This window comes from Aquarana catesbeiana, linkage group LG02, assembly GCF_042186555.1.
Source record: "Aquarana catesbeiana isolate 2022-GZ linkage group LG02, ASM4218655v1, whole genome shotgun sequence".
Classification (NCBI taxonomy): Eukaryota; Metazoa; Chordata; class Amphibia; order Anura; family Ranidae; genus Aquarana; species Aquarana catesbeiana.
The window spans coordinates 455,639,236-455,664,869 of NC_133325.1; the positions used below are offsets into that span (position 1 = coordinate 455,639,236).

The 25,634-nt window shown below is 42.4% G+C and overlaps 1 protein-coding gene across 2 annotated transcripts in view; it reads left to right on the forward strand.

The window, feature by feature from the left end:
• Positions 1 to 25,634, forward strand: part of SH3D21 (SH3 domain containing 21) — a 178,217-nt gene that overhangs the window by 49,915 nt on the left and 102,668 nt on the right. For both annotated transcript variants that reach the window (XM_073615621.1, XM_073615620.1), the window contains exons 4-7: positions 12,225 to 12,337; positions 16,512 to 16,602; positions 16,765 to 16,847; positions 22,609 to 22,672. In XM_073615621.1, the coding sequence (XP_073471722.1) occupies positions 12,225 to 12,337; positions 16,512 to 16,602; positions 16,765 to 16,847; positions 22,609 to 22,672 (351 nt within the window). The remainder of the gene's footprint in view (positions 1 to 12,224; positions 12,338 to 16,511; positions 16,603 to 16,764; positions 16,848 to 22,608; positions 22,673 to 25,634) is intronic.

Sequence of the window (25,634 nt, forward strand, 5' to 3'; positions counted from 1 at the left end):
GAAAGCGTACAACCTGAGACAAAGAAGGGGGGGTGGGGGGAGGGCTAAAAGATAACCCTAAGAAACAGTCAAAGGAGAACTAATAAAAAAATAGACTAGCGCTTTTTAAATTGTGACAATATTGTCTTATTACAGTGTGTTTTTTTATTAGCTATTCATGAATTTTTTACAATTACATGAAACCAAGGTAGGGTTGTTCCGCCTGGATTGGGATACTGTTAATAATTTTGTACTTCACCAATAAAGCTTTTATTAATTAATCTATATACCGTGGCTAATCTCCTTTGACTGTTTCTTAGGGTTATCTTTTAGCCCTCCCTCTCTAGTTTCCCATCAGGGTCACCTTGCTTGTGATTGACAGCGGATGGCACTGGCTGGACTCCAAAGCTACTATTGGACTGCATAGTAGCTATCTGCCCGATACCATCTGCTGTCAATCACAGGCAAAGTGGACCTGATGGGGAACTATTCTCTCAGAGTTTCTCATCAGGTTCCACCCACTGTTAGTTTAGAGCAGGGGTCTCAAACTGGTGGCCCTCCAGCTGTTGCGAAACTACAAGTCCCATCATGTCTCTGCCTGTGGGAGGCATGCTTGTAACTGTTTAGGTTTAGAGTGACCCGCCTCATTGGTTGCTAGTACGCGGGCGGCCTTCGTTCTAGCAACCAACGAAGTAAATATATAACACATTCAATCATATGAATAAAGTCATGAACATATCAAACCCCCCTGTACATAAACTTTGAGTTGGCCTTAATTACTGGCAGTTTGCTTATCAGTAATTATTTTAGAATCTGTTGCAGTCACAGCAACAGATTCTAAAAGCAAACTTCCTTAATCTGGTGCAGATGTCACTACTTGTACCAAAAGTGGTGCAAGACTTTCATGAATTAGGTGCAGTCCATATTAAAGGGGCCATTCTACCAGAAAAGTGACATTACTGCTTTATTGAGTTCCCCTAATACTAAAGGCAAGTAAGCTGTTCACTTTGCATTTTGCAAGATCATTTTCCCTAAAGCTTAGTGAATATAGTGAAATTTCACTTTGCAAAGAATACCCAATCACATACATCAGGAAAATAGACAAAAAACTGTATTTTTACCAGCATGTGATTGAATGATGGAGATCCTTCTAGTAACTGCACTTCCTGGTGCATTTTGACAATGCTAAGCTACTGTTTCACAATTAGCAGCAGCATTGTCAGAATGCTGTGTGTGCTTCCTCAGTAGACTGTTGAGCTCCCTATCTGGTAGACCTGTTAGGCAGCCAACTGAAGTAGCACATACAGCATGGAGACAACACTGCTACTAATTAAGTGGCTTAAAGTGATGTTAAGCCCACGTTCACATCGGGTCATTTTGACATGCGATTTGACACGGCACCATCTGAATCAGTGAGACGCCAACTTTGCGGCACCTCACCAGTTCCCAAAAGTAGTTCCTGCACTACTTATGGTGACTTCAGGGGTGATTTCAATAGACATCTGTGCAGGAACCCGCACAGATGTCTCTGGAATCGCTCCCGAAGTCGGACTGAAATCCGAGTTTGAAATCGTGCAAGTTCAGCTGAACTCACACGATTTCAAAGCCGACTTCAATGTGAACACATGCTTAAGTCTTGTTTAAAAAAAAAAAAGCCCCACCCCCTCTCTCTCCTGATTGGCTCACTGGCTGTGATTAGAGCCAATGGCGAGAATTCCTTCATTATGAAGGTAAAAAACTTTGAGCCTTTAGAATCACTTGAAGCCAGCTATAGATGGTTTGACTCGAACCATGTATGAACAGGCTAAATGTACCCAAGTTGATTGATTTTACATGCGATTATTGCTAGTGGCTTTTACAGCCACTAGCAATAATCACTGTGTTGTCCCAGTGGGGATGGCTTTCTCCACCCTCCCGCCAGGAGAACACAATGGCTCCGGAGTAGGAATTCCTGCATCAACGCTATCTGTGTTGATGGGGAAATCAAACAAATTTCTTTCCTGCAATCCTATGGTGATGAGATGGTGAACATTGACAAGAGTATGTAAAAAAGTTCATAGTGCTGTAAAGCGAAAAGTGAAGTTCAAAGTGCTTAGGGAGAAAAGAGAGAATATCAGGGAGATAATATAAGACACTATCCTTGTAAGTTTAACTCTTTTGTGTCTCCCTGGTAACAGAATTTGTCTTGTCACCTCTCCTGTTTTTTTTTTTCCCTCCCTAATCTGTGTTCCCTCTGCACAGTCTGTGTCATTTCTGTTGCTTTCTTCCCCCATCAGCAACAGTAAATCCTAAAGCTGTCAGCTGATCGTCCTCTAGTGCCTCTGATTGTAGGCACAGTGCCTATAAATAGAGAGCAACTGAGCATGTGCAGAGTGTGAAGGGCATTACTGGATTTCAGGCTGGGTTCACACTGCCGTACGGAGAGGCTTACAGCAGGAGTCCAGTGCATTCCTGTCCACCGTTACAGGTCCTATTTCAGTCCAAATTTTGGGCTAAATTCGGACCTGAAACGGACCAGAAGACACAGAGGACTCCTGTGCAATGCGCTACAGAGCTGCTCCGGAGATGTGTGAACCGGCTCCATAGAGAGCCAAACACATGCAAATTGGATGCGGAGAAATCCACATCCATTTCGCAATAGTGTGAACCCAGCCTGAGTATAGGTACATATTTTTTATGTTTTACATAGCTATACCTGCAAAAGGGGCCAGCCTGAGGTAATCTAGCAGGATTTAATTTTCTGACTAAAGTTCCACTCTAAAGCAATTGATTCATTACATAAATTGTTCTCAGCTTTATGAAAACCATTACAGCTTTAGGCTGGGTTAACACATATGCAATGCAGGAACCAGCGCGATTCCAGTACGGGTTCCCGCATTGCATGTCTCTCGCAGGCATATCACACTGCCCTCTGCGAACCGCTGCGGATGTCAATAGAAAGTTAATGACACCCCCAGATCAGTTCGCAGATTGCAGTGCCAAATGGTACAGGAATGTGAACACCCATGCAGTCTGATTCCAGTGCGGACCCAAAAAAGGATCCTGCACCATTTTGGTGCGAATGCGATGTGATTTCAGCCATACAAGTTTGGCTGAATTTGCATCGCACAGGCATCGCATGTGATCTGCACAGCAATGCTGCCCAAATCATATGCGATGACTGTGTTCGTACCAGTGTGAGCCCAGCCTTATACATAAAAATGTGAACCATTTTAACTGCTTGCCGACCGGCTCACGCCCATATACGTCAGCAGAAGGGCACGTACAGGCATATTAACGTACCTGTAGGTTGCCCTTTAAGAAGCGACTTGCGCGCGCGCGCGCGCACGCCCACCCCGTGCTCCGTGAGTGAGATCAGGGGTCCCGCGGACTCGATGTCTGCGGGGATACCCGCGATCGTCTCACGGAGAGGAAGAACAGGGAAATGCTGATGTAAACAAGCATTTCCCCGTTCTGCCTAGTAACACTGACACTGATCACAGCTCCATGTAAGCGGGAGCGGTGATCAGTGTCGTGTCACACATATCCCATCCCCCCACAGTTAGAATCACTCCCTAGGACACACTTAACCCCTACAGCGCCCCCTCCTGGTTAACCCTTTCACTGCCAGTCACATTTACACAGTAATCAGTGCATTTTTAATCGCACTGATCGCTGTATAAATGTAAATGGTCCCAAAATAGCGCCAAAAGTGTCCGATCTGTCCGCCATAATGTCGCAGTCAGGATAAAAAACGCTGATCGCCACCATTACTAGTAAAAAAAAAAATTATTAATAAAAATGCCATAAAACTATCCCCTATTTTATAGACACTATAACGCGCAAACCAATCAATAAACGCTTATTGAGATTTTTTTTACCAAAAATATGTAGAAGAATACATATCGGCCTAAACTGAGGAAAATTCTTTCTCGCTATTTTTTTGTTTATAGGGCAAAAAATAAAAAACGCAGAGGTGATCAAATACCACCAAAAGAAAACTCTATTTGTGGGAAAAAAAGGACGACAATTTTGTTTGGAAGCCACTTTGCACGAACGCACAATTGTCAGTTAAAGCGACGAATTGCAAAAGTGCCGAATCGCAAAAAGTTCTCTGGTCTTTTGCCAGCCAAATAGTCCGGGGCTGAAGTGGTTAAAGGTGAAACTGCTCTCATTTGTTTTTTTAAATCTGAACTCCAGCTTTGCCATCTGTCAGTTTACAAGTTCCCCCTCCTGTACTGAAATTATGGCACACTGTGATCTTCTCAAAGTCTGCATTAGAAACTGCAGCAAGTCACCTGAAGCCTACCTCATTTCCTGGCTGGAGGGCATCCAGCATCATAAAGCTCTTTTCTCCTCACCCTTAGGGCTCATGCTCAAAAAAATGCTGCTTTTACAGGCATTTGAGCTTTTATTTCTTTGCCTAAAAGCTTGAAGAAACTTGTGCTTTTTGGTGCTTTTGTGCCCGTTTTCTTTTTTCTTTTTTTAGCTTTTTTGTGCTTTTTCGCACATTTTTGGGCACTTAGGTGTCTTTTCTATTCAAAAGCTCCTCTCACAAATGCGCGTTTGGTGGGGGGGGGTTTCTGCCTGTAAGAACATATGCCTGTAAACTCCTGAAAAAGCCACAGTGTGTATGAAAACATTGGCTAACATGGAGGGGAGTTTCCAGCCAGAAAAAATGAGAGCTCAAAAAAGCTCAAAAGCCTGTAGGAGCCGCTTCTTAGAGCTTCTTTGAGCCCTACTGTCCCTGGGATGCCTCTTTATTCTTGAATTTCAATCACGGAGGCCCATCATTTCATGTTAGCAAAACCCAGGGCAATCTGTACTTAAAAGCAGAGCTCCACCCAAAAAGGGAAGATCTGCTTGCTTGCGCCCTCCACTGTCACATTTGGCACTTTTTTGGGGGGAGCAGGTACCTGGTTTTTGACAGGTACCCACTCCCACTTCTGGGTCAGATCGGTGCAGCGATCTGTGAGGGTCTTCGGCCTCTCCTCCTTCCCCCCGCAGCCTTCTAGGGCACACACAGGTCCCAGAAGACTTTGGGACCATTCACAAAGCACGTGTGCAATAGGAATATGGATTATTACATTCACAAAGCGCAGCGCGACTCGCGCATGTGCAGTAAGAAACCGGCTGTGAAGCCGGAAGACTTTACTGCCAGTTTCCCTTACCTAAGATCGAAGAGTCGGCTTGGGTGCCGACATCGCTGTATTTCTGGACAGGTAAGTGTCCTTACGTTAAAAGTCAGCAGCTACAGTATTTGTAGCTGTTGACTTAAAAAAATAATTTTTTTTGGGGGGGGGGGTGGAGTTCCTCTTTAATCTTCCAAACTGACATCCACCCAAAATCAAGCCATTTTGATATTTGTGTAACTCCACTGTGTAGCTCCACTGCTTGCGCTAGGGCCATGGACTTTTCAGAGTAGTACTGAGGCAGACTGCTACCAGCCAGCCAGCCCACCAGCCATGATCTGCCTGCGTTCAATAGAGAAACACATGGACCCAAGTAATGACATCACTTGGTCTAAAGTAAGGTATGTAGTAAAAACAGAAAGGTTTTTATTTAAATGTGATCATCTTGTTGATGAGGGGGTAAGCATGAACCAGGGAAGGCAAAATATAAGTAGATTCATTTTTAGCTTTAATTGCCTGCTTGTAGCAAAGGAATGGGGTGAGTGTTCCATGATAGTGCTTTTAGATCTCGCAGTGTTCCATGATAGTGCTTTTAGATCTCGCAGTGGCATTTGACACAGCTGACCCTGAAATCTTAATAGATAGGCAAAAAGATGTTACGGGAGTCTTGTGATTATTGGAACAGTTCTTGCATGGTTCAGATCCTTCCTGGCTGGCAGATCAGAGCGGCCCTGGCTTCTCTCTCCCCCACATCAGTACCACCAAAATATGGCATGATGCAGGGTTCAGTCTTGTCCTTGACTCTATTTGTAGTGTATATGCTGCTGCTGGGCAACATAATCCAGAGCCATGGTCTGTCTTGTCATTGCTATGCAGCAGTGTATTTATCCTTTAACAGGTTTTAAAGACTCATCAGCAGCCATACATTTCTGCCCAGCTAAACTACAAGAAATGATGAATAAAAATTGGTAAAAATTGGTCTGGTAAAAATTTAAGGAGATTAGAGGACAGCATAGAATAGAAATGACAACATTCACATCCCATTGTTATGTGCCTGGAGGACAACAATCTTCATAGCTTAGGTCTTGTCTACAGAAGACCAATTTTATACTCACTTCAATGTTTGGTTCTAAAATTTCCTAAAATCAGCCTACAGAACATAGGTCTCAACTATTTAGAAGACCTGCTGCAGCCATCACACTCTTTTTTGGTCATTTTTAAAGCTTAACTCCAGAAAACCTAAGTGGGGCTACGCCTGCACTGCAAGGTTTAACTGCTCTCCCCGTTAACCCATGATCCAGTGCCGAGTTATTGTCCCTGCATCAGCCACCACAAGAGCGAAGGAGAGAACAATACGTGGGGACTGGTCTAACAGCGCATAAGAGCTTGAAGGGGTGCAGGATTAGGTAAGTAAAAATGCTTTACCAAGTCCCCTAGACATAAGCAAGCAGTTATTCCTTGCAGTGGGGGCACAGGCCTACTGCAAGGGAGGTTGTTTTTTTTTTTTTTTTTTTTTTACAGCACAAGAGTTTATTGAAAAAGTATAAAAGTATAAAAACAATACAAATACAAAGAAAAATCCAACAAAAACCATTTGACATGGTGAGTTCAGTACATTCAGGTATACAGAGTAGGCAAGCAAGAGATCGGCCAACATACATCAGTATGTACAGCTAATTAGTTGTGATCACACAATGAGCAGGTGGGAGAGGGGGGTGGGGTGGGAGAAAGGAAGGTTCCATCATGGTATTAGCTATTGGCTTAGAGCCCAAAGTACAGAAGGGAGTACTACACATTATTACACAAACAGTAACCCCAACTAGTTGGATGTCCAGGGAAGCCACACTTAGGCATCATCTGGTCATGTAGCTAAGCCTATATATAGGAAGTAAAGCATCTACCATGGTCTCCCAGGATGCCACCGTAGGAGACTCTGTCAAAGTCCACTTGAGCAGGATCTCTCTTTTAGCATAAAACAGGAGTTAAGAAATCAACAATTTCAAATTATATGACCGCTGTGCATCATCATGAAGTCCTAGCAAGGCTAAATCTGGCAAGACAGGTAATGATAGTTGTAGGTGAAGATTTATCAATTCAAAGACCTCTGAACAGTAAGTAGTGAGCTTAGGACACATCCATATGCAAAAAGGATCCCATGTATCTGACAGCGAGGACAAAAAGAGTCCTGCCCCAGGTACATCCAAGAAAGCCTCAATGAGGTATAATAGACCCAATGCAGAAGCTTGACTTGTATAAGTTTGTCTCTGGAGGAGATAACCAGCTTGGGACCCTGTACAAGGGAGGATTTTTAGGTTTCAAGAGTTCATCTTTAGAACTCATTCACACAGGCAGAAAAAAACGTTGCATTTAGATGTGCATAGCGTATAGTTTTGTACACATCTAAACACAACACTAGTAATCAATGAATCTATACACATAGCTGCATCTACAGGCAAAAATGTGCGCCTCATTTAGCCGCATACAAAAAAAAAGTAGGGCCACCCAGATTTCAGATATGTACGAGCATAAATGCATGTAAATGTATGCTGCATACATGCATAAGCCGTAAGAGGAACTGTATACACACGATCGGACTTTCCGACGGGAAATGTTCAATGTGAGCCTGTTGTCGGAAAGTCCGACCGTGTGTATGCTCCATTGAACATTTGCTGTCGGAATTTCCGCACACAAATGTTTGAGAGCAGGTTCTCAAATTTTTCAACAACAGAGGAAAGTCCGATCGTGTGTCCACAAGTCCGACGCACAAAAGTCCACGCTTGCTCAGAATCAAGTACGAGATGGAAGCGCTCGGTCTTGTAAAACTAGTGTTCGCAATGGAGATAGCACATATTGAATTGACTATTGAACTTCCTTTTTATAGTCCCATCGTACGTGTTGTACGTCACTGCGTTCTTGACGTTCGGAATTTCCGATAATATTTGTGTGACCATGTGTATGCAAGACAAGTTTGAGTCAACATCCGTCGGAAAAAAATCCACGATTTTGTTGACGAAAATCCGATTGTGTGAACGGGGCATTTGAGTCTAAACTCTTGTATGGATCTAAGCGCGAGTATTTTTATGCAAGATCTTCTGCTAGCTCTGCCAGCTAGAACCTGCATTCTGTGCAGAAAATACGTAAATGAAGCCTTAAGCCTCGTGCACACGATCAGATTTTCCACAGACAAAACCTCTGACTTTTGTCTGAAGGCATGTGCCTGGACTTTGTCTTGCATAAAAACGACAAGGAATGGTTGGCCAACAAACACAAACGTAGTGATGTACTATGTGGTTTTTCAGCTCTTTAGCACCACCCTTTGAGCTCCTTCTGCTAATTTGCTGTTAGTAGAAGTTTGGTGAGTGTTGATTCACACTTTTCATTACATGCTTTTCATTTCACGCTTTTTATTTCGTGCTTTTCAGTTCGTTTCTAAACAGCCGTTCGTCAACCAGGCATGTTGCAGAATCAGAGGAGATAAAGTGTTATTTATTATTGGCCTTGGAGTTATTCCTTTGACCCAAGTCCAGTCCAGGAACAGGGGGAGGAGGAGTTCTTGGACCAAAAATTGGTTGCTTTATTAATCGTGACCAATTATGTCACATGGCCTTTGCTGCGGGAGCTCCAGGAGAATAATTTAGATGATTTTCGGAATTATCTCCGGATGACGGACCCCTGCTTTCACCAACTCTTGGCATTGTTGACCCCCTATATTAAGAAGCAGGACACATGCATGAGGCTTTTATTTTTGTTTTTTGGTTGAAAAATAATGATTTGATTTGTTATATTTTCTATATTTTTGGATGCATAGATGCACTATTTGGTTAAGTTCTGTTGGCAGATAACATGTCTAATTTTATTTGTTTTCTTTTTTAATGCACAATAAAAAAATTGCGTAGAATAATGCTTGGCTATGTGTTTTACTTCAAATGACAGTTTGGGAGTAGGCAGTTACATTAAAAAAAATACAATGTAAAATTGACAAGGGACACCAACATAGTTGTATCTTTGATCTGAAAAACTTCAGGATATTGGTGTTGTAATAACTTGTCCAAAATAAAAAAAAAGCATAATAATATTATTTTTGATATCGAAAAGCCTTTGAAAATTTGTTTGAAATAACTCCATCAGTATCACCAGCAAAGCAGCTTCATTATTATCCAATTAACCTCCCTGGCAGTATGATTATTTCAGATTTTTGCGTCTCAAAGCGCTACAATTATTTTGCATAGAAATTTGGCGTTTTATATTGTAGGTCTGTAATTCTTAGCAATAACACACTTAGATCTGTCCACCAAGAGTCTAGTAGATATCCTGGGTATGATGAAGTGTGAAACACAAAATCATAAATTATAATATAATAAAAAAATATAAATAATGAAAAAAAATAATAATAAAATAAATTTCCCCACAATTCACTATCGCTCAATTCTGCAAGTGTTCTAATTTACTATCGCTGTTTTCTAGCTGGTCTAAAACCACTTTTGATGTAAAGGGACACTTTTTGGTTGCTATGGACAATCTCAAGTTTCCAGGCAGGAAGAACAGTATATATAATCTAAAACCGCATGCAGGGCATTGGACAAAGCACTGGGGACTAAAGGGAAGTGAAAAGGTTTCATACAGTACTGTAATCTGTAAGATTACAGTACTGTATGTGTTATGATTTTTAAATTTTTTTGAATTTGCCGCCAGGCTCCTCCCCCGTGCGTCGCAACGCTTGTAGGGAAACGGAGCCTGGCACAGAGAGGCTTCGGCAGAGGACGGAGCCCGCAGACACCACGGGGGACATCGCAGGATCCTGGGGACAAGGTAAGTAACCTGCACCAGGATCCTGAGATGTAATCCTGAGTGTGGCTCGGGGTTACCACTAATGGTGCTGAAATTTAACCCCGAGCCACACTCGGGAATACTGAATACAGAAGAAGAGAATGTGCGCTGCATTTCGAGATTTCATAATTTGCCACGTCACGAATGTTAATTCTTTATTACAAACGTTAGTTTACAAGACTGGCTCGTCCTTGCTTCCAAGCATGCGATTTTGTACTTCGGACTTTTGTGTGACGGACTACACACGCTCGGAAAATCCGACAACAAACATTTGTCCGGGGAAAATTTTAAGTTGATTGATACATTGACTTGTGTACAACCAGGATGCCCATACATAGATTGAAATTTATTGGTCCCTGCTGAAGTGTATGAATTGTGATTCATGTATGGCTGGCTTTACAACTGGTGGCACTATCTAGCAAGTAGGTTTGCCACCTTTTCTTCATGCCAAACCCGAACAGTTTAGCAGTAACAGATTTGTGTGTGACTATCTCGGTAACTTGGGGAGCCAGAGTCCAGTCTGTATAATGTGTCCAGGTTTCAGGCAGACTGAAACCCTGACATATGATTCAAAACCCGGACTGTCCAGATGAATCCCGGACAGGTGGCAACCCTACATGGGGTGCTCTAACCTCCATGGGTCACTCTAATGTCCATGGGGTGTGGCTCTAATATCTATGGGGTGCTCCAACCTCCATGGATCACTCTAATATCCATGGGGTACTCAGTTTATGGGGCACTCTAACCTTCATGGGTTGCTCTAACCTCCATGGGTCACTCTAATGTCCATGGGGTACTCTGTCTATGGGGCACTCTGTCCACCATGGGGTACATCTATGGGAGGCTATAATGTCTATTGTCACTCTAGCATCCACGGGGTGCTGTAAAGGTTATGAAGTCACTCTAGCATTCATGGGGTGCTCTAAAGGTACTCTAAAGGTACTAAAGGCACTCTAATCTCCATGTGTTGCTTTGTCAATGGTATGCTCTAATATTTATGGGTCCCTCTAGCAACCATGGGGTGCTCTAACATCTATGGGGCAATACAACTTCCATGGGTTGCTCTAATATCCATGGGGTGCTCTAACCTCCATGGGTTGCTTTGTCTATGGGGTGCTCTAACATCTATGAATCATTCTAACATAGATGGGGTGTCCTAAAGTGTATGGGGCATTGTAACCTCCATTGTTCACTCTAACATCTATGTGACACTCTAACCTCCATGGTCATCCTAACACCTATGTGCAGCCCTTATCTGCCTTTAGCTGGATAACCAGCCTTTCCTATCAGCTGTTCTCACTTTTTGCACAATACATCATTGATTCTGCAAATATTTATCCCAGTGTCTAAGAAGTCATAAAGTTGGAGGTTGGACAGCAGTCTGCAGCAGTGCCATGAGTCCATTGTACAGAGTACAGTGCATCAGCATGTTGCCCCTTCATCCTTAACTGCCCTTGTGCATGTCCTGATACCACACCCTCTTCACCCCCTCTGAGCCAGCAGCATCATCCTCCCCATGCACACCATGAGAACCCTACAAAGCCACTGCAACAACTCCAGACAATGCCCTTGTCCCCATCCGGCAGGAGGGGCCTATTGGAATACAGTATCCTTCCACGCAGTGCCCCGTGGCTGAAGCAATGTGACTATCCCTGTCCATAAGCCATTTATTAGAGGGGTTAGCTAGGAATCGCTTGAAAAGTTTAGCACTCTGTTATGTCAATACTTTGAGCGCTGCTGGAGTGTGAAGCTTCCCAGCCACAGTCCGGTGTGAATAATGTGTCTGGGTTTAAGGCAGAATGAAACCCAGACACATGATTCAAAACCCGGGCAGTCTGGGTGAATCCTGGACAGGTGGCAATCCTACAGCAGCAGGGGTTCCTGAATTACAAGTTTGGCTGAATAGTATTACAAGTTCTTTGGCAGGGCTTTTCTCAGCCAGGGTTCTGTGGAATTTTAGGGTTCCTTTAGCAATGAAAAATGTCTGACTCTCAGATAAGTAAACACTGGCACCAATCATTTTTTAAAGTATCTGTTAAGGGGGATTGTACCACGAGCTGTAGATATAATAACTGTTAGCAGGGGCTCCCTGAGACCAGAAAGTTCTTTCAAGGGTTCCCTTATGTTAAAAAAAAGGTTGAGAAAAGCTGCTTTAGAAGGTGAAAGTATTCCCATATACAGTATTTTAGATGTGTTTTTTACTGCTTGCTTGGAGTTTATCTTTGATATGTTACTTCACAGCAACTGCATATTAAATTAGGTCTTTTTAATTTAGTATCTCCTAACTTGAAATGTATATTTTTACAGTTACTGTTCAAAAGAAGAAGCAGCGATGGTGTCGGGCAGAGTATTCGTACAACCCAGGGAAGCCAGATGAACTGGAGCTTGTAGCAGGGGAAGTGCTAGAAGTCCTGGAGGAGGTGAGGCCATTTAAAGCCTAAACAATTTGCCCTTTAACTTTTCTTGACTATTTTTTTAGCAAGTCATCTTTATATTTTTTATTGGGATTTTTGTTGACAAATGAAGAATAATGATATGCATCAGTTGTGACTAGTAAGCAGAATAACACTTTAAAATTTTTAAGTGATTGCACATTTTTCTGAAGTAACTAACTAAGGAGTTTATATGCAGAGATATTGACAATAAATCTTAACATATTGGTGTTGGTGTAAATGATCTGGTTCCCGGGCAGGCGGCTTCTACACCCTAGCAGATCTCCACAGTCTCCTTGGCTTGCCCTTCACTGAACTCTTTCTAATTCAAGAAGCCGTTCCTGAGGACTGGTGACCAAAACTGAACTGCATATTCCAGATGAGCGTAAACCAGCAAGAACCTCTAGCAACCAATCTGTTACCAGTTATGATGTGTTGTAACCTCTAGAAACCAATCAGTGAATGGTAATGATAAGCAGCAACCTATAGCAACCAATCAGTTAGCAGTAATGATGTGCAGTAACCTCTAGCAACCAGTCAGTGAGTGGTAAGGATATGCAGTAACCTCTAGCAACCAGTCAGTGAGCCTGGGCCAATCAGTGAGTGTGGACCAGTTTTTTATGTTTACATTATTAAAGTTTTTTTTAGATAAGTCTATCTGTGTGTGCTTGTTTTTTGGGATGTTGAGGTGGAAAACAAAATTGCAGGGGAGAGGGGGGAAGAGAATGTTTGCCCAGGGTCCAATCAATGTTAACCACTTTAGCCCCAGAAGGATTTGCCCCCTTAATAATTAGGTCATTTTTTGCGATACGGCACTGCGTCGCTTTAAATGACAATTGCGTGGTCGTGAGACGCTGTACCCAAACAAAATTGACGTCCTTTTTTACCCACAAATAGAGTTTTCTTTTGGCGCTATTTGATCACCTCAGCGGTTTTTATTTTTTGCGCTATAAACAAAAAAAGGCTGACAATTTTCTGACATTTCCCCAAAAATATATAAAAAAACAAATTCAGTTTAGGCCGCTATATATTTCTCGACATATTTTTGGTAAAAAAAAATTGCAATAGGAGTTTATTGATTGGTTTGCGCAAAAGTTATCGCGTCTACAAACTACGGAATAGATTTAGGGATTTATTTTTTGTAATTGTTTTTACTGGTAATGGCGGTGATCTGCGATTTTTAGCGGGACTGCGACATTGCGGCGGACAAATCTGACTCCAAATGACACTTTTTGGGGACCAGTGACATTATTACATTGAACAGTGCTATAAAATTGCACTGATCAATGTAAAAATGACACTGGCAGGGAAGGGGTTAACACTAGGGGGGTGATCAAGGGGTTAACTGTGTTCCCTGGGTGTGTTCTAACTGTGGGGGGGATGGGCTCACTGGGACATGACAGAGATCACTGCTCCCGATCACTGGGAACAGAAGATCTCTGAAATGTCATTAGGCAGAATGGGGAATTGCCTTGTTTACATAGGCAGTTCACTGTTCTGCCTCTGTACACAGCAATCGCGGGTCGCCGGTGAACATCGAGTCCCGCTATCCTCCTTGCACAAACTGAAGTACACCCACGGCGGTTTGCGCAGTAGAGCCGACCTGCCGCAGTATAATGACTGCAGCTGATCGGCAAGAGGTTAAAGACGGTCCTGCCTTGCATTATTTAATTGAAGGTAAATCTAAAGGAAATTGAACAAGAACCTCATATAATGTATGGCCAGCTTTTGACTTTTAACCAACACCGATTCCTAAAATGAACTAAACTTCTAGAACTGCACACCCACATAATTGCTCCATTTACCTTCCTCTCCCCTATCTTCTCTGGTTGTGGACAGGGAGCTACAGAGCAATCATTCAGTGTTTGTAGGCATTACTAGGTGGAACTCAAAGATGACACTGCCTTCAGGAATACCCATAAGCTGTGTTAAGCCTGGTACACACTATAAGGTTTTTTTTTTGTACAACCCAGAGAATTGAATGAAAAAAAACTGACAGCTCAGGTCACTGTACTAACGATCCGACGTTAGTACATCGATCTTCCCTGCTTAGCTGTTGTGTTCTAACAGGGGGACAGCCCCCCCCCCCCCCCAGAACACTCTGGTCAGCGCTCTCAGCCATTGGCTCCGGGATCCGGTCGGCTGCTGGTTTTCCATCTTGCTCATCTGACAGAAGCCGGCCAAAAGGCTGGCTTCTGCAGGAACGGCTGCCATACACACGGGCCGAATGTCAGCCGGTTTTTATTGAACCGACCGATGTTGCCCGACATTTGGCCCTTGTGTACTAGGCTTTAGTCACGTAATTACATCACCCCTGTAGTCTGTGGAACTACAGAAGTGCTGAACTCAACAGGGGGATTTGAATTCAACAGCAGGACAGGAAATAGCTCTGTGATAATCTAAAAATATACTAAGGCCCATACAATGAAGTATTTTTTTTTTTTTTTGATGGATCATTATTGCATTCATGCAGATTAGCAGAAATGTTTAGTAAATAGAGGATCGCTATCAGTACACACTCTGCTAGAGCAGATAATTAACAAATATAGAATTCCAGGGATTTTATTTAGCAGGTTTAATTGCTGAGTACTTTAAAGGTTAGGTGCTTTACTTTAAATGGCTTAAGGGACTGTGAGGTTGGGGGCTTAAGCTTAGGTAGCTTTAAGGTTCAAGTTGTTGTTGACACATGCAAATTGGTAGTCCTAAAAAGTTTGGGTTGTTTTGTATCTGAACTGCTGTGCTGCTGGCCAACTTGTAACGTTTTTAGAACTGATATGGCTGCTAATTCCACCAGACAACTCAGGCCTATCTGTGGTTGATAAAAGAATCAGGCGGTGCAGCCAAAACTACCTAAAAAGCCTTTTTCACTTTGAAACTAATCAGATTGGGGTGCTTCTGTTGTATTTAGGCCAAGCTAAATGTAAAAGATAAAAAATCAATTACACATCCAAAATATGTTATGCCAGAACAATCCTACTGTTCTATAACACTACATACATTTTAAAGGCACCACATACTGTACATTTTAAAGTAAAGGTTCTAACTTTTTTGGTGGGAGGAGGATTGCTTCTGCGTCACTTTAGTTTTTTACACTTTTTGTTTAATCAACTTTATTGCTATCGCATAAGTTATTTTTATTGAGACATCAGGGGTCTATTATACCCCTGTTGCCTCCCCTGCCCTCCACTGAAGTTAATGAGGGACAAATCATGCTCCATTAGCTGTTTCCCTTGCCAAATCTGCTGGCAAAAGTGACAGTGGAAACTGGAAGTGATAAGTGTCGCTTCTGTGTTCTTACTAGATAGGGTAGATCAGCAAATGGAGGATCACTGGTCTCCCTCCTGTCTACCTGATGACTCCTGCAGGGGTCAGGAAACATGGCGGGGGATGAGCCAGATCACGTACACCTGAAAGCCAACAGTCAGCTTGTGAAGTGTGCACATATTACCAACTGCTGTAGCAGCCGAGTGTGCGTAAAACCCCCCACTGCTGCAAACGTAAGTACAACACCTGTGGCAGCAAAAGGGTTAATCCTAAAATCCAGTCTTACCTTTAGTTTTGTACAGTTATACAAGCTCCTCCCCAGTACTGACATTGCTTACTTTGATGTAACTGCTCACTGTAGGCTCCTTAGAAACGGAAGCAAGCTAGATAGGGCTAGATAGGGCTTGCCTCATTTCCTGGCTGGAGGATGTCAAACATTTAATAACTCTTTTCTCCCGAGCGTGACAGTTATTGACCTGACACTTTTATTCACTGGATTTCATATCTTTCAAATAATGGAGATTCAGCAGTGTAGTCTGCTAAGAAGTGCTCACTCTTCCAGTCTGACATCCACCCATGAAGGCATTTTCATATTTGCATAACTCTTCCCAAAGGAGGAAGGGGTGGGCGAGGGAACCAGGGAAGGCTAAATCTAAGATTAAACTTCAGCTTTAAATATATTTTACTCTACAAATATTTCAATTTAATGTAAAAAATAATTTAGGGCAAGCATTTAAAAAAAAAAAAAACTACAAAAGAAATACTTTTTATGTAAATACTACAATAATAGCTCAAAATACTGTAGGCGCCTTCAAGAAATACAATATGCTTTTTTTCCCTTTAAAACATATTTGAGATAATCACTTTTTGTTTCTTTCCTGTGACTTACATTACACAGATTGAAGATGGTTGGTGGCTGGGTAAAAATGGAGAGCTAGTAGGCGCTTTTCCATCCAACTTTGTGCTGGAAATTTCTGAACCACCACCAGGTAAGGGCCTTACCCAAAATAAGGTATTTCCATAAAATTGTTGAACAGATTTTTATCGCTGAACAAGGAGAAAAAAATACATGACATACATACTTTTACATTTTAGAGCATGCAGCTTTTTTAACATATGTTTAAAAATGTTACATTTTTTGTCTTGTGCAGAGAAGATTGCAAATTTTAAGAAAAACAATAAACAAAGACCGAAGATGATGGATATAAATTTTTGCCCTAAGGAAGAAGAGACGGTAAGACAGTCCAGAGGTGCCTACCTAGAAGTAAATATATTGAATATGGGTATGAAATATAAACAAATATAAGTAATACAATTATTTTTTAAATATTTTTTTTTTCTAAAACTGTGGCCTTGTATTCAGTTGTCATTGTAAAAAACTTGCATTGTTCTCAAGTATGGTCAAATTCCAAGTGCACAAATACTCATCATTAAGAAGTGATTTCACTACTGTTTAACTTGGAATGTTTGACTAATACAATACTTAAAGTGGGACTATGAGCAAAAATCAAAACTGACAAACATAAGGTAATCAGTTTGCCAGGACCTAGACCACCTGCTGGTGGAAGTGTGCTTCCCAGAGCTGAAGTTTGTAGATTTGGTTCCACCAGAAGGTGTCTCACAGCAGCCAGCAGATCCCAGTTATGAGTTTCCACCTGATGCTGGCTGCTGGGAAGGTATTTAGTCCCTCCCCTACTAGTGCCACTCACTCCAGTCTTTTGCTGCTGCCAATTTCTTTTTGCCATTGATCCTGATCCTGCCCTGTACCTTGCTGCTTTGTACCTACTCCCCCTTGTTCCTGCTCCCAGTTTTGGTTCCCCTTCCCATCTGCTCCCTGCACCTCCCTTTAATATGCCTCAGTCTAAGTCTTTGGTATGGTAGCTGGAAGATGACACAGCTTACTTTTTGAGCATTACTCAGCTTGTTCACAAAGGCTCCAGGTGGTTTATGGGTCTTGGGCTGGGACTCAGGAAGCCATACCCGACAGAGCTACCGATGCAAAGTTTGCTTTGTAAAAGAAAAAAAAAGGTGTATGAGGCAATGGGGCAGAGAAACTGAAAAAAGGAAGGAGAGATATACCAACCAAGGATCTGGGGTCCACTGTTTCAGTCAGTGTGTGCTCTGAATGCTGTTTACCCCTTTGTGGGGGGGAACTCTCTGGTTAGTGCGGCAAAAAGGGGGAGCACAATTTGGAGCACCAACTCATACATTTATGAATATGCAGGATTGTTGAAGCACTTAAAGAGCACCTGTCACTTTATTTTGCAAAATTAACCATATATGGATTTATTATATTATTAAACTCTGGACATATACATTTTTTGCACGTTTATGAATTTATCAAATCTTTACATCCATATTTATTGACATTTTTATGTATTTATTGAAGTAAGGTTATAGCACTTGTCACTTTGTTGGTACCTCATTGGTATCTGGTGTGCATTTTCCACATATACCTTTATGTACATATATTTTCACATATAAACCTCTGCTAACACAGCATCAATTGATTTATAATTTCCTATAGAGCACACACGCTTTCTAATTTTTTTCTCTGGTTAGTTTGTGTTACTGATATGCTTTCCCTAGTCAGACAAGGAAACTGTAACTTTGGTCAGCCTCTGCTTCAATATTTTCCCTATAATAGGGAAACAGGGAAAAATAAAAAAAGAGAAAATAAAATAAACAGTATTTTTGCTTGAACATGGATGATGAAAGTCAGCAGAGCATCACTTAATTTACTAAACTAAAGTAAAATTCCTTTGAAATGTGAAAATTCCCTTGAAAAGTAAACAGTCAATTAGCAAATTAACTCCAATGTATCAACTGCAGCTCACATAGATGACCATAGTATTGTTCCAAGTTGATAAATACTGAGGACACATAGGTCTGCTGGGATTTTTGACTGGGGATAGGCATGATCATTAAATTAGCTGAGTGTGATGAGGGGTTAGGCTGGCCATACACTAAAATAATTTTGTTTGACATTTTTAATTTTAAGAACATTCAATTTTTTGATCATTACGGGAGTCAAACTTTTAACCATTGATAGCGAGAATATTAGAAGGAAAAGGATAGAAAACTTTTCTTGAAGAAGTGATTTTCTAACAGTGTATAAGGTTTTCATTCAAGAAAATCCATTTGTTCCAAAATAAAACGTTAAAAGCAAACAGAATTTTAAATTACTTTTGAAAGCAAGTCATTGAATGTATTGAAAATTTTTGTACAAATGTTCTTTTTAAAATCTACCAGTGTATGGCCAGCTTTAGTCCTATCAACTGTCTAGGAAGTAGATAGGATGAATTAGTGGGAGAGAAACGACGAGGGAGAGTATATGTTGGTTTGGATTCTACCCATAGTTACATTTTAGGCTCCATACCTAGAGTAACAGGTTTTGGTAGGCATGATGTACATTATCTTGTTTCTTTAATATACAGTATATTTAACTATTCTTCTTCATTGTCTAGTAGCTTTAAGAGCAATGAGATGCAATTTGTCCATAAAAATGTAGGAGAGCTAATGTGATGAAACACATCTCTTCCCTCCATTTCATTGCTCTGCCTGTTTGTATCTGTTTTAGATCTAATTACTATTTAGCTCTCACCTGCTGAACACGAAATTGCTAACTCAATAATGTGAAGATTTACTCTAACTTTAGCTGTGTGTATAGGGCAATAAATGGCACCACTACATGATCAATGAATGGGTTGGAGGTACAGGGCTGTACATGATTTCTAACAGCAGCCCTCGGTGGACTTACTCTAAACAGCAATACAAAAGACCCATTTTGCCTCTCTGCCTATCAGGTAGACAGGGAAGTGTCATGAAGGAAACCTGTGATACTTAAATAAATAATATATTGTTCAAGCTGATCTGTAGAAATTCCAGTAATGTTCTATCTATATTTATGATGCACAGTTATGTTGTAAAACATATTTTGTACTTGGACTTCTAAGGCTTTTTATTTACAATCCCTTGCAATTTCCTTGTTTAACCAGCAATGCAGGACAGCAGGTGGAATGTCTGTGATCTCAGTGTGCAGAAGTCCCTGTGAGTTAGGACAGTGCATCCACCAACACACCCCCATCTCTCACCAACAGCAACATCATATTTGCAGACTCTGTAATGGTCATTTCTGAGTGTGCGGGCATGTTTTCCTAAATTCCTGCCCCAGATTAGTATATTCATTGCAATCAAACAACCAGTGTAGAGGAAGTAGCAATAAATACCTTTCCTACCACTCTCAAACTCTGCTCATATTTGAATGGATTTTGGAGTTTTGTTGTGTTAAAACAGAGGGGAAAACATTTGGGGGTTGATTTACTAAAGGCAAATAGACTGTGCACTTTGCAAGTACAATTGCACTCTACAAAGTGCAGTTGCTCCAGACAGAGCTTGGTAAATGAGGGAAAGCTCTGCTGACTTCTATCATCCAATCGTGTGCAAGCAAAAATTTTGTTTTTGTTTTTTTCTTGCATGTGATTGGGTATTATTTGCAGAGTGAAGCTTTGCCCCATTTACTAAGCTCTGGATTAACTGCACTTTGCACAGGGCAACTGCATTTGCAAAGTACACAGTTTATCAACCTCTATATGTCAATCAGTGTTAATTTTGTCAACGAAAATATTTTCGTTGATGAAATTAACACTATTTTAGTCAACTAAAATACGACTAAAACTAAAACAAATCAGATGACTAAAATACGACTAAAACTATAATGGCATTTTAGTCAAAAGGCTATGACTAAAACGAAATTGAAATTTGACATCATCATTACCACTGGTCATATATCACAATGCCACAGTGGCTAAGTGGTTAGGACTGCTGCCTAGGAGAACTAGGGTTGTTGGTTTGAATCCTAACCACGGCACTACCTGCCTGGAGTTTGCATGTTCTCCCTGTGCCTGCATGAGTTTACTTCGGTTTCCTCTCACACTCCAAAAACATGCTGGTTTGTTAATTGGCCCTAGTATATATGAATGTGAGTTATAGTGGTTGTAAAGTCAGATGGTTTTTTATCTTAATGCATTCTAAGCATTAAGATAAAAGACCTTCTGTGTGCAGCAGCCCCCTACAGCACCCCTTAATACTTAACTGAGCCCCATCTCTGTCCAGCGATGTCCATGAGTTCCTCAGCTGAGACACAGCAGCGGCATCATTGGCTCCCACTGCTGTCAATCAAAGTCAGTTGGCTCTTTAGGAGAGAGAGGGCAGGTCCAAACCGGGGCTCCGTGTCTGAATAGACACAGGGAGCTGTGACTCGGCTCAGGTGCCCCCATAGCAAGCTGCTTGCTGTGGGGGCACTCGACAGGAGGGAGGGGCTAGGAGAGCCAAAGAGGGACCCGAAGATCTGGGCTGCTCTGTGAAAAACCACTGCACGGAGCAGGTAAGTATAACATGTTTGTTATTATTAGAGAAAAAAAGGGAGACTTTACAATCACCTTAAGCCTGGTATACACTATGAGTTGCTTTTTTTTGTGCAACCCGGGTGAAAAAAAATACTGTCTAATCTCCTCCACTGAGCTATGGTGTTCTAACCCCCCCCCAGCCCGCACACTCCGATCAATGCCCAAATGGCTGGCTTCTGTCGGACAGGGTGACATACACACGGGCTGAATGCCGGCCTGTTTTTCTTTTAACTGGCCGATTTCTCCTGACATTCGACCCATGTGTACGGGGCTTTAGGCACCTTAGATTGTTAGCTCCTTGAGGGCAGGGGCAGATGTGAGTGTACAATATATATGTGTAAAGTGCTGTGTAAATTGACAGGTATATACAGTATATACAATATATCACAAAAGTGAGTACACCCCTCACATTTTTGTAAATATTTTATTATATCTTTTCATGTGACAACACTGAAGAAATGACACTTTGCTACAATGTAAAGTAGTGAGTGTACAGCTTGTATAACAGTGTAAATTTGCTGTCCCCTCAAAATAACTCAACACACAGCCATTAATGTCTTAACCGCTGGCAACAAAAGTGATGCAGCTCAGCTCAGCTGCAGCTCAGTTTCAGGGTCTTGGCAATCTTATTATAGCCTAGGCCATCTTTATGTAGAGCAACAATTCTTTTTTTCAGATCCTCAGAGAGTTCTTTGACATGAGGTGCCATGTTGAACTTTCAGTGACCAGTATGAGAGAGTGAGAGCAATAACACCAAATTTAACACACCTGCTCCCCATTCACACCTGAGACCTTGTAACACTAACGAGTCACATAACACCAGGGAGGGAAAATGGCTAATTGGGCCCAATTTGGACATTTTTACTTATGAGTGTACTCACTTTTGTTGCCAGTGGTTTAGACATTAGTGGCTGTGTGTTGAGTTATTTTGAGGGGACAGCAAATTTACACTGTTATACAAGCTGTACACTCACTACTTTACATTTGTGTCATTTCTTCAGTGTTGTCACATGCAAAGATATAATAAAATGTTTACAAAAGTTTGAGGGGTGTACTCACTTTTGTGAGATACTTTCTGTACAAATAAAAAATGTATCTGTGTCTGTAGTGCATGTTCAAACCTTAATACCATAAATACATGTTATTAGATTTTTTCTCCAGGAATATATAATGAATTTGGAAATTCTAGAGAAATGCTTAAATAATACATTACAATTTAAACCCATTTGATTTTAGTCAACTAAAATAATGGAGATTTTAGTTGACTACAATGTACTGGAGATTTTAGTCGACTAAAATACGACTAAAACTAAAACAATTCAGGTGCGTAAAATAAGATTAAAACTAAAGTGGCATTTTAGTTAAAAGACTATGACAAAAACTAAATCGAAATTTGACATCATAATTAACGCTGATGTCAATGAAAAGGTTTTTTTTTTAAATTTTTTGTTTTGCTTTTACGTCAAAATGGATTTTTTTTTAAAGATAAATATTAATTTCACTTGCCATTACAAGGTTTGCAGTCTCATGTGCTCTTAAACATGGGTGGATTTTCGTATGTGATTAAGATTGCTTATCTTGTTTCAGGTGAAACGAGGAGAGAAAGCTGAAGTAAAACAAGTAGATAAAGCTGAAGTGAACAATGAAAAAGGTAAAGAAAAAAAAATGTGTAAGATTAAAACCCAGCTCAACTCATATGCCCCGTACACACGGTCGGATTTTCCGATGGAAAATGTGCGATCGGAGCGTGTTGTCGGAAATTCCGACCATGTGTGGGCTCCATTGGACATTTTCCATCGGATTTTCCGACACACAAAGTTTGAGAGCAGGCTATAAAATTTTCCGAAATTCCGATCGTGTGTACACAAATCCGACGGACAAAGTGCCACGCATGCTCAGAATAAATAAAGAGATGAAAGCTATTGGCCACTGCCCCGTTTATAGTCCCGACGTACGTGTTTTACGTCACCGCGTTTAGAACGATCGGATTTTCCGACAACTTTGTGTGACCGTGTGTATGCAAGACAAGTTTGAGCCAACATCCGTCGGAAAAAATCCTAGGATTTTGTTGTCGGAATGTCCGAACAAAGTCCGACCGTGTGTACGAGGCAATAAACTGGCGAACTGGCCATAGACAGATTGAAATTCTACCGGTTCAGCAAGGACTGGTCATTTTGTGGCCGTCCCTGCTGAACCGATAGAATTTCAATCCCCCCACCCCTGCTGGGCCGCTGTCAAAATACAGTGGCCCAGTAGGGGTGGCGATTATTTCTCTATCCACCTAATTTGTGTAGATGGAGGAATCTGGCGATCTTTAAAGTGGTGTTCCGGCCGAAATTATACTTTTTAAATAAAAATACCCCTATAATACATAAGCTTAATGTATTCTAGTAAAGTTAGTCTGTAAACTAAGGTCTGTTTTGTTAGTTTATAGCAGTAGTTTGTTATTTTATAAACTTATAAACTTACAGCAGGCCGTGGCCATCTTAAGTGTGGGTATCTGAAGCCAGACTGTATTTCTTCCTGGATCTCATCCTTGCAGATCTCGCACATGCTCAGTGCAGCACAAGTAGTGTAATAGGTTTCAGGTTAGGTTTCCATAGCAATGGCAGTGTCAGAGGAAGTTGCCACCCCTTCCCAGAAGGCATTGCAAACAGGAAATGATGCGATAGGCCACGGCTAGGGAGGAGGAAGTGAAAAATGAATACAGCAGATATACAGTAGGTGCTGAGAAAAAAAAAAAATATCCAATTCGTTTACAGTGCACAGTTTAGTGAGGGATGCGAAAGAGTTGTAAAAGTGGGTGGAACTCCACTTTAAGCTGGACATACACTGATTGAAATTTGGCCGATCTAACAGGGACCAGCCACATTTCCATCAGTTTGTGGCCTCAGACAGTCAGCAACTGCAGCCACTGATTGGTGTATCAGAATTCAATGTCCCAGCAGCAGGGCAGCCATCAGAAATTTTGGGGCCCCTTACACAGCTTTAGGCCTGGGCCCCCTGGGGCCCAACCCGCAACATTTTCCAGGACCTGCCCCCTGATTGTCCCACAGTATCTGCCCACAGGCCATCCCACCGATTCCTCTGGTGCACCCACGTTTATTTTAACACTCTTACACCTTTGGAGACTGAGGGATGGATGGCGCTGGACGTGGGTGGCGATGCGTTGTGGAGATTGGAGGGATGGATGGTGCTGGGCGTGGGTGGGGATGTGTTGTGGAGACTGGAAGGATGGATGGTGCTGGGCGTGGGTGGCGATGTGTTGTGGAGACTGGAGGGATGGATGGTGCTGGGCGTGGGTGAGGATGTGTTGTGGAGACTGGAGGGATGGATGGTGCTGGGCGTGGGTGGCGGTGCTTTGTGGAGACTGGAGGGATGGATGGTGCTAGGCGTGGGTGGCGATGCGTTGTGGAGACTGGAGGGATGGATGGTGCTGGGCGTGGGTGGCGGTGCGTTGTGGAGACTGGAGGGATGTATAATGCTGGTCGTGGGTGGCGATGCGTTGTGGAGACTGAAGGGATGGATGGTGCTGGGCATGGGTGGCAGTGCGTTGTGGAGACTGGAGGGATTGATGGTGCTGGGAGTGGGTGGCAGTGTGTTGTGGAGACTGGAGGGATGGATGGTGCTGGAAGTGGGTGGCAGTGCGTTGTGGAGACTGGAGGGATGGATGGTGCTGGGTGTGGATGGTGATGCATTGTGGAGACTGGAGGGATGGATGGTGCTGGGTGTGGGTGGCGATGCGTTGCGGAGACTGGAGGGACGGATGGTGCTGTCCCCCCAGAACAAATCCTCTCCTATCCCACATCCCCCAGAACAAATCCTCTCCTATCCCACATCCGCCGAGCACAAATCCTCTCCTATCCCACATCCCCCCAGCACAAATCCTCTCCTATCCTACATCCCCCCAGCACAAATCCTTTCCTATCCCAAATCCCCCCAATCCCCCCAGCACAAATCCTCTCCTATCCCACATCCCCCCAGAACAAATCCTCTCCTATCCCACATCCCCCCAATCCCCCCAGCACAAATCCTCTCCTATCCCACATCCCCCCAGAACAAATCCTCTCCTATCCCACATCCCCCCAATCCCCCCAGCACAAATCCTCTCCTATCCCACATCCCCCCAGCACAAATCCTTTCCTATCCCACATCCCCCCAATCCCCCCAGCACAAATCCTCTCGTATCCCACATCCCCCCAGAACAAATCCTCTCCTATCCCACATCCCCCGAGCACAAAACCTCTCCTATCCCACATCCCCCTGGGACAAATCCTCTCCTATCCTACATCCCCCCATCTCCCCAGCACATATCCTCTCCTACCGCACATCCCCCCAATCCCCCAGCACAAATCCTCTCCTATCCTATATCCCCCCAGCACAAATCTTCTTCTATCCCACATCCCCCCAATCCCCCCCAGCACAAATCCTCTCCTATCCCACATTCCCCCAGCACAAATCCTCTCCTATCCTACATCCCCCCAGCACAAATCCTCTCCTATCCCACATCCCCCCAATCCCCCCAGCACAAATCCTCTCCTATCTCACATTCCCCCAGCACAAATCCTCTCCTATCCTACATCCCCCCAGCACAAATCCTCTCCTATCCTACA